This window comes from Sycon ciliatum, chromosome 3 (genome assembly GCF_964019385.1).
Source record: "Sycon ciliatum chromosome 3, ocSycCili1.1, whole genome shotgun sequence".
NCBI classification, from domain to species: Eukaryota; Metazoa; Porifera; class Calcarea; order Leucosolenida; family Sycettidae; genus Sycon; species Sycon ciliatum.
In genome coordinates, this window is record NC_088645.1 from 23,448,849 (window position 1) to 23,462,603 (window position 13,755).

Genomic DNA, 13,755 nt, shown 5'->3' on the forward strand with positions numbered 1-13,755 from the left:
AACGGTAATGTTGATGAAGACTATTCGAACATGCCCTTAACCTCTCTAATGTGTCAGCACGCCTTGTCAATTGTGTGCTAAATTGTTCAAGATTATGGTTTAGTTGGTGGCCTTTAGCGCTATCGAGCAGCGCTCAAGCTGTCTTTCATGCCCTGGAATGTCTCAGTACTCCTTGTCAGTTTTCTGCTAAATTGTGCACGTCTGACTGTTCAAGATCTGATTTAGTCCGTGCACTCTTTGAAGTGCTGTCTCGATCTTGAGCAAGGGAAAGTCCCTTTGGGACTGGCATTACACTGTCATAATCGAAGCTCCGATATACTACAGTTGTATGCAAGCCCAGCCAAGCCAGGGATTGTTACTTCAGAATTCTAAAAGTAACTATTACTTAGTTCAGAGCAGAGCCTACACGCTCTCTTCCATTGAGACTGCAATAGTTCTGTTCAACTCATTTCACAATAATCATTCCAACGTTTCGGCAAATTGCCTTCATCAGGTTCGTGAACCTGATGAAGGCAATTTGCCGAAACGTCGGAATGATTATTGTGATATGAGTTGAACTATTGCAGTGTCAATGGAAGAGAGCGTGTAGGCTCTACTCTGAACTGTTTATACGTGGCCAAGAACGCAAATGATGCGAGCGTCGAGACTGTGCAATCAGGTCACGAAGACTGGTAGATCTACACTTGACGTTTGAAGGTCACCGAACAGCGGACCATTTACTTAGGACAAGCTCCGCAAAGGGCTCGATAACCTCAAACGTCTTCGATGGAGTCGACCAGAGGGCAGAGGCCACCTTTCCCAACCCCGGTCAATGATAAAGAATTTATTATGATTGTACAGTACAGTAAGATCGGGCGCCGAAGAACACCTCGCCGAAGAACACCCAGGCTGGAAAACCGGCAAAATTTAAGAACAGTCCAGGCTAGAATTATCAGATTTAAGAACACTAGATCTACATTGTACGTAGATCTACATTGTACATGTATGGGAGGTGAGTGTCATGTACACGTGTAAACAGTAACTGCTACATGTACAGTCATTCCCATTTACGACACCCACTAGTTTAGAAGTACTACACTTGTACATTGCACTACCACGTGTGTACATGACAAACGTCATGACGTCACTCGACTCGCCGCGCGCGTGTGAATAAGAACGGTCTGGCTAAGAACTTACTTTCCTAGGCTGCGCTCGAGCCCCTGCGTTCTTCGGTGCCCGATCTTACTGTAGACGGTCTGAAGTCCTGGTTTCAAGCCCAGAGTTGAACAGCAGTGCGGATTCGCATTTCCGGCTGCGTCCGAATATATGTGCGACCGGTCCAAAATGTTCCCACTCGACTCCATGCCAAGGCTAAAGAGTGACTGCAAAACCGGGGACAGGCTCGATAGCCAGAAACAGTGATTTCCGCAGCTTTTCCTTCTGATTTTTTCTGACGGATTCGTTTGAACGGCTCCTGTTTGCTCAGCTGGACATAATCATGATAATCATTGAGAACTTTCCGTTGACTTGTAGTGTTGGGATAAGGACACCCTGGGTAGATCTACTGACTGTCTCGGATTGGGCTACCGGTAGCAGCAGTTGGTTGCATCTCGTCGCGGAGTCGCCAAGGCCGTAAGGCTCTGCTCGTAGAATCTGGTCACTAGTCTGTACGTGTGTCAGTCACAGCCTAGCTACTGTGAATTATGAAGTGAGTGTTGGCGCCTCCAATGCCGGCAATGGCTTCGTTTCATTCAAATCCCGAAGTAGCTGATGTTGATGTTGAAGAGCAGCGGTCCATCCTGCACCACGCGCTCTCCTCGGATTTCCAGTTTGTCCGAGTGTTAGCCCATGGCTCTCAGGGTAGCGTATTCGCTGTGCGGTGCACGCTGGGCGGACTGCCGCCTAATAAATTATACGCGCTCAAGTTGTTCTACCACTATAAACGAAGTTGGAGTTCGGCCGCATTCAGGTCGACTGGCGGTCGGTCGCCCATCCCTGCAATCGACGACATTAGCAGGCCTACCTATATTCGAGAGCATGAGTGGGTGAAACGTAGTCGAGTCCTGAGGCACAAGAATGTCGTTGGTATTTTGACGTGGTTTGAGGATATCATTGAGGATGAGCTGTGGGAGCAGCTACCTGAGCATGTGAAGGGTGCTATAGATAAGTCAGCGTCTGCTCGCAGTGGTCGCCGTGCCCAGTTTGTATTGTTTGATCTCCACGAGCAAACAGTTGCGGATTATGTGAAAAGTCGTGGTGACAGACCAGTGCCCTATGCACAGGCCAAGAAATGGTCCATGCAACTGGTGGATGCTGTGTGTTTCTTGAAGGACAAAGGCATAGTGCACTGTGACCTGAAATTGGAACACTTGCTACTCAACAGCAATGGCGACATTGTCCTGGCAGGGATTGGTCGTGAAAAGTACCTGGACCTCGAAAACGACTTGCAATACTTTAGCTACGGTTTGGACAACACCCAGCATGCTGCACCGGAGGTTCACAGACAGTCCTACTGCCGGGGATGGTCGGTTGGCGGCGGCTGTTCATGGACTGAGTATGACAGGCAGACCGGCTGGACTGTGGGCGTCCTGATATACGAGTTTGTGATGAAAGCTCATCCGCTACCTGACTATCCAGGCGCATACAGAAATGGTCACGAGGTGATGTACAACATGGAACATGTCGACATCAAACCATTACCCAGTGAGTACGTAACTGAATTCAACACGCTAGTGATGACATTGCTGGAACCGGACCCAGACAAACGTCCCATCCTCACTGACACTCGACTATGCCTGGAAGCACTTCACACCGGTTCAGCAGATCACCTGCTCCAAGAAGTACCAAGGGCGCACCAGGAGCATGAACAGCTCAAGGAAAGCACCAGCAAGCTACGTGAGGAGAAGTGTGTTCTGGAGAATCGTCTCCATGGTTACGACAGCGACGAAAGGGAACTCAAAGAGCGTCTCAGAGTGCTCGAAGAAGCAATCGCCAAACTTGAGGAGCAGAGTGCAAACCTGAATGTTCTCTTGTGGAAACATGAGAGGACGCCACTAGTCACTGTTGTGCAAGAGATTGCAGAGCGGCGCAGCAAACTGCGGGAACGCCTTACTGCTCTCAACACGGAGGACACGCAGGATGTTGCATCCACATGGCTACTCTGCTCGGATGTGGAGACGTTGCTGAAGGTCATGGAGACGGCGATGGCGCGAGTCAACGAGCTACACGTGCTTCGGGAGAGACTGCCGATACCTTCGTTTCATGATTATGCTAGGGGCCTTAATTCCTGTTCGTCTCGAGGTAAGGAGATGCCGTATTTCTTCATTTTATCAAGTATTTTTGATGGAAATTCTATAATAGCCGAGGCCATTACGTGAAGTACAGTGACATCCTTCTACTTGATGTATGGTGATTCAAGCCTCCAAAATCTAGAGCAAAAAATTCAAAGCAAGGCTTCTAAAAGGGCATGAAAGCGAGGACATGAGAAGTCAAAATGAATTCTGCCGAAAGCAAAGTTAATCAGTAAACACCTGTGTTTGTCGGACTCTATACCAAGGGGAATCCTGTACAGTCAACTTCGCTAATAACGACTGCGGATATAATGAAAATTTGCGAATAACGACAGAATTTCCATGCCCAGAGCAAAGTCCCATCTAACTGTAATACATATAATGAGACTTCGGGTATAACGGCACTTTGCGAATAAGGACACTTTTCTGATGCCCCGCCGAGTGTCGTTATACGCAAAGTTGACTGTATGACCAGACACATTTTCATGGGCCAGAGTGCAGTACACTCATACGTCCTTTATCAGGGCTGTCTGGGACTGCGCACTGATCGTAACTTCGACATGTCTGTTACTCCGAATCACATACATTTTGATGGGAAAGGCCGTGGATATGGCATGTGACATCACCATTTCCACGAAAAGTGACAAAAGAGTAGTAATATTTCCACTGAAACTCGTCAAAAGAGTAGTAATATTTCTACTAAAACTCGTCCAAAGTGTGCCCGGTAGACTGAAGTGCCCGTAACGTCGGGGTCCGGATAACCAAGGTATGAGTGCCATTGAAAATTCACCGCAACAAGCGGACCCCAATCAAACGCGGGATGCGGGAAAGATTTTTTTGAACTCTCAAGTTTACCTGTGACAAACAACTTATACAGTAATCGCTCCACTCTGGGGAATCGTGTGTTGCTCCCTACATGGAAGCTCGCGCTTTTTCTGCCGACTCACTTGACTGACTCACGACTGCCAGCCAGAGCACACGAGAAGTCCATCGAACCTTCCACTCGGCAAACCTGCAAGAAAGCACCACTCCCTGCTCAACACACAGTGTTGAGCTTGAATAGGCTGAGGAAGATTGTATAAAGAGCAAAACTTATAGTGCTCTCCAGACCAAACCATCACCAGTGATACAAACTTACAGAGACACTTCGTTTCAGCACGACAAGCATCTCATGAACACCAGATAGCAGCATGAGGCAGTATCGCTCATGGAGGTGCTGGACAAATGCCGAGGGTCGTTGGCCATTCGCAACGTCGTTGCCTACAAACAATCTAATTCTCAAGCCTGCGCTGGGGACACCATTGTGAAGAAGAGATTGGTGCGACTTCGGCGATACTTAGGGAATTGTGCGTTGCTCCGTACATGGGAGCTTGCGGTTTTCCTGCCGACTTGAATTGTCACTTGACTGACTCACAGCTACCATCGTGAGCACACAAGAATGGTGCTTTCTTGCCGGTGTTCCTGCCGTTCTATGTATCGATGGTAGTCCCCAGTTCGTTTGTTATGGCATATTGGAAGGAGTTTGATTCCTCCTGGCTATCCAAGGCGACAACCCTTGATGAGAATGCCATGCCATCTGATGATGCAGTCGCAAACACATCGCCAACTCGTCGCTCATTGCAGCAGCTCCGCATCGGCACTCACGTGGACATTCAGCACCCGCGCACCAAACAGTGGTCTATGCGTGGGATCGTTGTTGCTGTCGGTAGTCATCGGGATTATCTAGTGAAGCTGGCTAGTGGTCGAATTTACTGGCAGAACCGCAGATTCCTGCGTCCGTATCGCCCACTTGTGCCTGCATCGTTGGTTGTCCTGCCGGCTGCTGCTGCCGCCTCTTCCCTGCCGCCACCGCCTCAGCACCCGTTAGCGCAAGCCACACCAGTGTTTAAACGTTGGTTCACATCATGGACAGTCCTATGATTAACATTTCTGATCACTACTGTCAATTTCTGCTGCCTTGGCTTTGTTGTTTTCATTCTTCATTTTTGTTTTATTTATGGTACGTGTTGCTGTCACATGTTTCGCAACATCTCGAAGGGGCGTGATGTGCATCTACTCATTACGTCATATTTGTATTACTTTGCATGCACGCACGCACTCACACACACACACACACACATACACACACACACACACACACACACACACACACATACACCCCCCCCCCCCCTTGGACACCCATCGCCAGAGGCGATGATAGCGATGCTACAGCAGAAGCCATAGCAGCTTGTGCTAGGATTGCACCATTCAACAGCTTGCAAGGCTGAAGAATTGACCGCCACTATTCAGCCTGGTCTACACCACACAGCTATGAAGTGGCTTTTTCTGGCCAGCTCACATACACACACACACACACACACACACACACACACACACACACACACACACACACACACGCGCGCGCACACACACACACACACACACACACACACACACACACACACGTATTAGGAATCTGGTTCTCCTGTTGAGTGTGCTTCTTCTTCCTGTTTTTTTTTCTCCCAAGTCTTCTTCTTTTTCTTCTTCATCATCAAATAAATAGTAACATATCAGTTTGCGCTGCACCAAGGGCGTGCGTGCGGTGATCGCAGGTTTTACTGTAAAGGATGTGGTGTGTAGCCCTTCCCCAAAGATGCTCGCCACTTTTTTCGCAACTTTTTGTTGTTTAGGAAGAAATCGCAACTTTCGCAATTTTCGCAACTTTCGCAATTTTCGTGAACTATTTCGCAACTTTTCCGCAACCTTGGCGCAATAGGGCTTGAAAGTGCTACGTCACAGCATAGCAACAATTTCAAAAATTCAAAAACTGGATCCACTTGGATCCAGTTTTTGTATGGATCCAAGCACATTTCAAGCGGTCTTACTCACAGCAAGGTGATGTAGCCAGTGAAACTGACTGCCTTGGCTACTGGGGGAGGGTTGACAACTGGTGGCGAAGTAAAAGTCACACCTGCATACGACATGAGTGGGTTGCTATGCACCCACATACTGAGGCAATAGCGAAGTCACACCTTAGTGGATCCAAAATAGAAATCTGATGTCAACTTACTACTCCTTGGCCGTTTTTGACGTCATCACTTTCAAGCCCAATTGAGTCTGAATTGACCCCATGGCATGGGGTCAAAAGGTCTAGTCACCGACTCACCGACTACATGTCGGACAAATGCATACTCGTACTCGCTCATTTCTCACCTGCCTTCAGACTGATTTCAGAGAAACAGTAGATCAACGGTAGTTATGATAATGTGCATTCCCTTGCACTGGAATGATGTAGATCTACATGATGTAGGATACATGTACATGCAACAGGCTACTGGCACTGTGTAAAGTGGTGTAGGAAAGGATGTAGATGTACGAGTTTGCTGTCGCTGCACTTCTCCCTTTTTTGTAAGTTTTTGCACAAGACCTCTCCAATTTTAGGTTGCGATATTAGCAACTTTTGAGCTTTTTCTGAAAATATGGATGCGATTTCAGCAACTAGCACTTGTTTTGGCACGGTTGCGAAAAGCATAAGTTGCGAAAAATTATGGCATCTTTGGGAAGCCAAAAGACAGGCACAGTGGGTTGGTCAAAGACCATGATTGAGATACGAGAGGTACCTGGTTCAAGTCCTGCCTGGGAGCGGTTTTTCCAGCCGTGCTGCTACCCACAGTCAACTGGGAACTTGTGGCCAGGCACAAGGGGTACATGGATGCAGCTAATGGGGTCGTTTTCGGCACTTGTGCCAGTGGTTGTGAGACTTACCCACTCACCCCCACCGTTAGGCGCTGCATCTGCCGCTAGGGTTTATCGGGTGTTAGCGGCCGTCGTGAGTTCCCTTCGGGGACGGATACGATAATTTACTTACTTACTTTGGGAAGCGAATCACATTTAAAAAATGCGAATGTTCAAATTGCCAGGAGCATAATCATTCGCAATTACGGCATTCTACTGCCCAACAAGTTTCGGTAAAAACTCACCCCATTGTCACTTGACCAGCTGGTTTTTTGGTCGAAGCAAAATATCACCTTTTAGCTTGCATTTATCTTGTGTACTTGAATAAAGTCCGGCAAGGTAGATCGAACAACAAAATAGCAGTAATTGATCTCAATGCTGGTCTCTGATTTCCGTTGTGTTTCTGCATGCTCATATCATCCCTGTGCTTAGGTGTTTCACGGCCAATCCCTGCGTGGTGGGTAAGCTCTGTCGTATGTAGCTGGTGCTCTGATTCTCCTCCTCAGAGATGCCAGTGGCTATTGTTGTTGTCCATGAACACTTGATTTAGTTGTGGTGGTGGTGGTGGCGACTGTGGTGGTGGTTGGTGGCGATGACGGAGTGCCGGTGATGTACGGAAAGTGGTCCTTATGCATATTGTACAGATGTACGGAGTTCTGTACTCCAGTCAGTTTCAGAAAGATTAACAATCCTGGCGATCGCCCGGGGAGTTTGCCGTCTTACCGTATGAGCGCTCGAACGCTGCCTGGAAAATCTCACTGTGAACTCGAAGAACTATTCCGCGTGAAAGCATGAAAAATGAGAACTCACTCACGGCGGTACGTGTACGTCTGGTTTACAACAAACGAGTCCTAGGCTGTGTTTACATGAGGCGTTTCAACCCGGGTTGAGTTCGACCCGGGTCAGATTTCAACCCGCCATGTACACAAAATGAATGGCCATTTACATGACGCATTGCGCTTGACCCGGGGTTAAATTTCGCCCAAGGGGAGGGTTGAAATCAACCCGGGTCGAAGAAATTGTACTAACGTACATGTAGCTACAGCGCAATGACTTCCGTATTCACTCACACCGTTTCAGTGTTGTGGGTGTGTTCACATGGCGTGAGCCAGTCAAGTGTCAGTCAGTTCGGCAGGAAGCGCGAGCTCCAACAATAACAAGTCGTTTGGCGCAGCCACCTTCTTTGTCTTGCACGATCAGCAAACCATTGGAAAAAAGTTTGACTTGAACATAGGTTGGGATTTGAACTCACAACTTCATGGTCAGCAGACAGTATTCGTATCCACAAAGCCATAAAGGAAAGAATAAATCGTGGGTTTTGTTAAATAATCGATACTGGTTTCCAGGGCTAATTGTAAACCATGGGAAAGGGCCAGAAACCTGGCCGAAATTCTAATTCCTTAATAAATGGTTGGTCCAATTGTTCCGAAACCTTCACAGAACAATAATTTGCCGTGCCCTAACAAGCCCTGTTATCTACTTTGTTGTAGAAATTTCCCTTATCTTCATACTTTTTAAGACCACAACCTGATTGCTAATCTTTTTGAAACGGACTATAGGGCTGTAGGCGTGTACATACCCGGGTGGGTGTTCATTTTGTGCGCTATGCATGTGCATTTGACCAATTAAATTATTTAGCCCAGTTATCTATGGCTTTCAAGCTTCATCACTTTGAATGGAACTAGCAACTAGCTAGATCTTTGTCCGAGAAAGGTTTTTGTTTGAAATGCCTTCAGGGCTCGTTTCTTAGTGGAAATAGCAGAAGAAAATTTGGTCATAATACATAATTATACTGAAATTCTTATCAACCACCACACCACACCGTTGCGCTCTCCGGCCGACCTCAACACGTTGCCACAGCACACCATCAGCAAAACGACACTTCAGTTTGTACTCTGCTCCTTCAGACAGGAGCTGTTTCGATCATCAGGATCTCGTCAGTGCAGGTTGATAATGTAGAATGGCTAACAGATATTGAACTTCACCCTTTTGTAGCAAAAAAGGGGGGATCATAATGGCGCATCTTAGGCGCAAAAAAGGGGGGAACATAATGGCACATCTTAGGCACAAAAATTAAGGCGCAAAGATTAAGTCTAAGCAAAGGCGATACTGATAGACTACACTGAGGATACAAGTAATATAAAGGGTGTTAGTGAGAGTACAGTCATGTAGTGATAGCCAGGTGTGACTTCAATAGATGGAACAGCATAGCACGGCAAGTAGCACCGCGAGAGGCCCCTGGGGCATTCACTCCGTTCACTCACTCACCACACCACACAGCACAGTACCTCACTATTGTCACGTCACAGCCATTCTTCAGTTGCCATGATAATGCAGTAGCTTAGCAATGAAAAGACGAAGTGACAAACACATGCTCACAAATTATTATCATTCGAGAGGCCCATGGGGCATTCGCTCGTGACACTGCGCCATGGTTTGATATCCGCCATCTTTTGCATAGGTACGGGAATAAAGTTGAGTGTACTACTCTGCACTGTGCCTATTTATATTGAGTTATTGGATCGAGTATTAATTTGCCAGTAATCCTTCAGATGAGATGGCCTCGAAACGTTCAGGTAACGTACATGTAAATGCGCAGCTCGCTCATTCATTGCGTTAATTTTATCTTAAGATATAATCATTTTTTTAGGGCTGAAACGATTATAGCAATTACTCAGTAACCGATCAATAATTCCTTAAAAAACTCAACTAATCATTACGTTATAGATTACTAAATAATGGGTTTGAGTCCAAAACTGAGTACTGGTTTGAATGAGTTTCCGCTGTGGATATGCAGTTGCCAGGAGTATGGTTCATGTTCTGAGGTTCAATTGACTTCAAAACTACCATGTTTATGAGCTACCCTTCCACTAATGCAGGTTTTTGGTACGATACAGACATAGCTTGTGGAAACAAGCAAATAAATTTTAACACTATTTCAATTTGCTCAGGATTAAAATCGATTAATCGATCTTTAAGCTAAAGAGGAATCGACAGGCCAAAATCCGTGATCATTTCAATCTTTTAAATCGTGTTATTATATCCTATTCTGAAGATCAATAGGAGAACACCTTACATCAGAAATCTGTTCCTCTAAAAGTATTCATTTATTTCTGGTTACCTCTTTACCATTACTCTAGTCTTTGTTGTTTCAACTTGCAACAGAAAACTCGCCAAAATAGGCAGACCGCAGCAAGTCATGATGTCACAATCGACAAAGACAAGCTAGAAGTAAGAGTCAACATGCTTGCTTGTGTGTGGGTATAAAGTTAGGATGGCGTGTGGATGGCGTCCTGATACTGACTGCCTTCACCCTGCCCCTGCCAACTGGGTGGTGGGAACGTAAGTCAGTGGGTTCATATCTTGAAATTCACCCTCCGGTGGACATTTCCGGATTAGCGGAGGGAGGATCGAGTTCGGTCTGTCTGTCCGCCCCCCTGTTCGTCCGTCCGTCTGCTCATGTGTCTGTGTAGCAACCTGACTAATTTGGGTTGTAAGCTGCAATGGCCGACTGTGCAACAAAGAACTTGAGGCCAAAGAGAAAAATTCATTTCCTTGTGCATACGTATATGATTATTGAGTGTGACATAAGGTCCAAGTCACTACTGGTGTGTGTATTTGTGTTTGTCTGTATATTAGTCTGTCTGTGTGTCTGACACAGCAGAAGATAACCAGACTTTACAACAACAGCATGACTTGATCTGGACAATTCTCAACCTTCGACAAAACAGATCATTCTAAAGAAGTTATGCATTTGTGGAAACTTTGACATAAGTCCGAATCAAGTTTTGGGTCATTTACTGTTGTAGGTTGTAGGTTCTTTACAAGATCTTTGCTGGTGTGTGGTTGTATGGAAACACCATTCTTAATCTACATGTATGTCTATATCTGCATGTGTGTACATGCGTTTGTTTGTGTTTTGTGTGTGTGCGTGTGTGTGTGTGTGTGAGTGTGTGTGTGTGTGCGTGTGTGTGTGTGTGTATGTGTGTGTGTGTGTCTGTGCGTGTGTACGTGCCTGTGTGCATGCACGTGCATGCACGTGTGTGTGTGTGTTCGTGCGCGCGCGTGTGTGTGTGTGTGTGTGTGTGTGTGTGTGTGTGTGTGTGTGTGTGCAAATGTGACATTCAGGCTATCAGGATTGCCTTTGCTGAGCTACAGACAGTGCGAAAGGAATGTGCCAAGCAGCAAGACGAGGTTCACAAGCTTCGTAAAGATACTGAAATGTTGTCAGGAAGATGCAAGAGAACCGAGACAGCTTGTCAGACTCTCCGAGCTAAGATTGGTCGCGCGGAAGAGAGAGTTTCCGCTGAGGAACGCCATGTAGCCAAACTCCACGCACGGTTAGCTGAGTACGATGAGAGACCCCTGCATGTGCTGAGCAGAGATGCGGCAGTGATGCGCTCTGACCTATCTCAACTCTGGTCCACTCCAGGTGAGACAAACGTCCAGGCTCGCCATGAACTGGAGGAGCTGTATCGACTGTACGACCTTCGCAAACGCCTAGATCTAGATTTTGATCCTAGTTATCAGGATTGCGATGAATGGAGCAAGCGTGTGGATCGACTAGATTCGCTGGTCAAGACGTCGAGACAGCAGCTGGAGATCTGGAATCCGGAGATGGTCCAAATTCTAGGAGTCCTCACTGAAATGTCGACATCTTTGGTACGTTCTTATCTTTTTAATAATGTTATAATGATCGAACAGTAGGCTCAAGTAATATAATACAAGGTGATATTATAGCAGTGCAACGAGAGAATCAGGAGTCGCAGTAGGGTTTGTAATGCAATGGCAGCAATGCCTGGCAGCAATATTAACTTCACGAAATACGATTCACGAATAATTTGTCGTCTCGGTTGAAGGACGAACTACTTCTACCCTTTCGCCACGCCACACAAACAAAAGGACTAGGAAACTAGTTGTTCTCGTTACCGAGAGAGAGAGAGAGAGAGAGAGAGAGAGAGAGAGAGAGAGAGAGAGAGAGAGAGAGAGAGAGAGAGAGAGAGAGAAAGTTTTTCTAAAACACACTTCAGGAGCCGACGAGAGAACTGACTTCCCACAAGACAAGACAAGGAAATATATTGTGGGGACGTGGCAAAAGTGGGGCGATGGAGACGAAATCTGTGTTCAAAAGTGGGGCGATGGAGACGAAATCTGTGTTCAAAAGTGGGGCGATGGAGACGAAATCTGTGTTCAAAAGTGGGGCGATGGAGACGAAATCTGTGTTCAAAAGTGGGGCGATGGAGACGAAATCTGTGCACATGTATCATACAACTGGTCCCGAACGAGACGGCAGACAAAGACGGCAGACAAAGACGGCAGACGATCAAATACGACGGACACAAGACGGCAACTGGACAAATACAACGGAGACAAGACGATGAAATGCGTATACAACGGGGACAAGACGAGAAAGAGTGCATACGGAGGGGACAGAAGACGGTGCAGCCGCATGTACAGTAAATATCGGATATAACGTGCCCCTTTGATTTTCGAAAATGTATCACTATATCCGGTGCATCACTATAGCCGATTTGCATGTTTGACCGACACATGGCACATGACTGCACATGAAATGATGCGTACACGCTGGAAAAAGCATGCTGAAAGTGCATGCATGCTCCGCGGACTGTGTAGATCTACCTGGTGTACCGGTGCATGACACAGAGCAGTGCATGGCAGTGCAGTACGAGTACAGACTGTACATGTACTAGAACTTCGATACATCATGTGGCATGGCTGCTTCTTCAGCGTGTTCTCCAAAAAAAGCCTGAGCTGGATCCGTGCTCACGTAGATCGTAGATCTACGTACTCGGTGTCCAACGAGTTGCGTAGAGCCAGAAATAGACATGAGTGGCTGTGTACGTGAGTTGGCAACATCATCGTGAGAGGCAACACAGCCAGAAACGGACAAGAGCATGCAGAAAGATCACTCTTGATCATTATATGCGATATTTTCCTGTACATTTGATATGGTTTGCTTCCTGAAGGCCATCACAATAAGCGATATATCGGTATAGCCGATAATAGTGTATATAGTGATATTTTAGCTGTATTTTTTCTGATTTGATTTTGATTTTGACGTTTTCTATCACTATAACCGGTATATCATTATATCCGGTCACTTTATAAACGATACTTACTGTACTAAGCATTTGAAGACAGCGCAGCAGCGTGTACCAGCAAGAGTAGATGAAAAGCAGAGTGTGCAGCTTGGGGCCTTTTCTGCTATGGGTGTCTGTCACGGCGAAATTCCGTGATTACATCACATTTGGCGCAGATCTGAGGCGGGAATTGGCGTAGTTCGTACAACTGAGCTGCAGTTGTGCAGAAGGAGACCTGCTTGAATCCTGCTTGTTCGCACTACATCACTAGAATGATGTAATCACGAATTCTGCCGTGACAGCAACCCATCCGAGCTGCACACTCTGGTTTTCATTTACTCTTGGTACCAGAGATCAGCATCATGTACGACACAGAGACACAAACGCAGCCGCATGTACAACACATAGCTACACGCGCAGCCGCACACAACAATATGGCATAACATAACTCATTGCCGTGATGATGTGCATTCCTTTGATGATTTTCTTCTGGGCATTAACGTTAGCTCAGGTGGTTGAAACCTTTACAACTATTTTTTAAAAGAGTCGACGAGGAGACGAAAGTTTAAAAAAATTGCAATGAAAAAGACAAAGTGCGCAGCCATTCTATGTTATCTACTAATAGTGATACAAACTACTGTATCGACCTTAAGTTAGAAGATTGGAGTTGA

General features: G+C 46.4%; 1 protein-coding gene across 1 annotated transcript in view; it reads left to right on the forward strand.

Moving 5' to 3' along the window:
• Positions 1–1,233: 1,233 nt before the first annotated feature.
• The window catches only part of LOC135811804 (angiomotin-like), a 15,325-nt gene continuing 2,803 nt past the window's right edge, over positions 1,234–13,755 (forward strand). The window contains exons 1-4 of the mRNA XM_065325050.1: positions 1,234–3,279; positions 7,416–7,444; positions 10,149–10,214; positions 11,112–11,645. Of these exons, the coding sequence (XP_065181122.1) occupies positions 1,707–3,279; positions 7,416–7,444; positions 10,149–10,214; positions 11,112–11,645 (2,202 nt within the window). The 5' untranslated portion in view covers positions 1,234–1,706. The remainder of the gene's footprint in view (positions 3,280–7,415; positions 7,445–10,148; positions 10,215–11,111; positions 11,646–13,755) is intronic.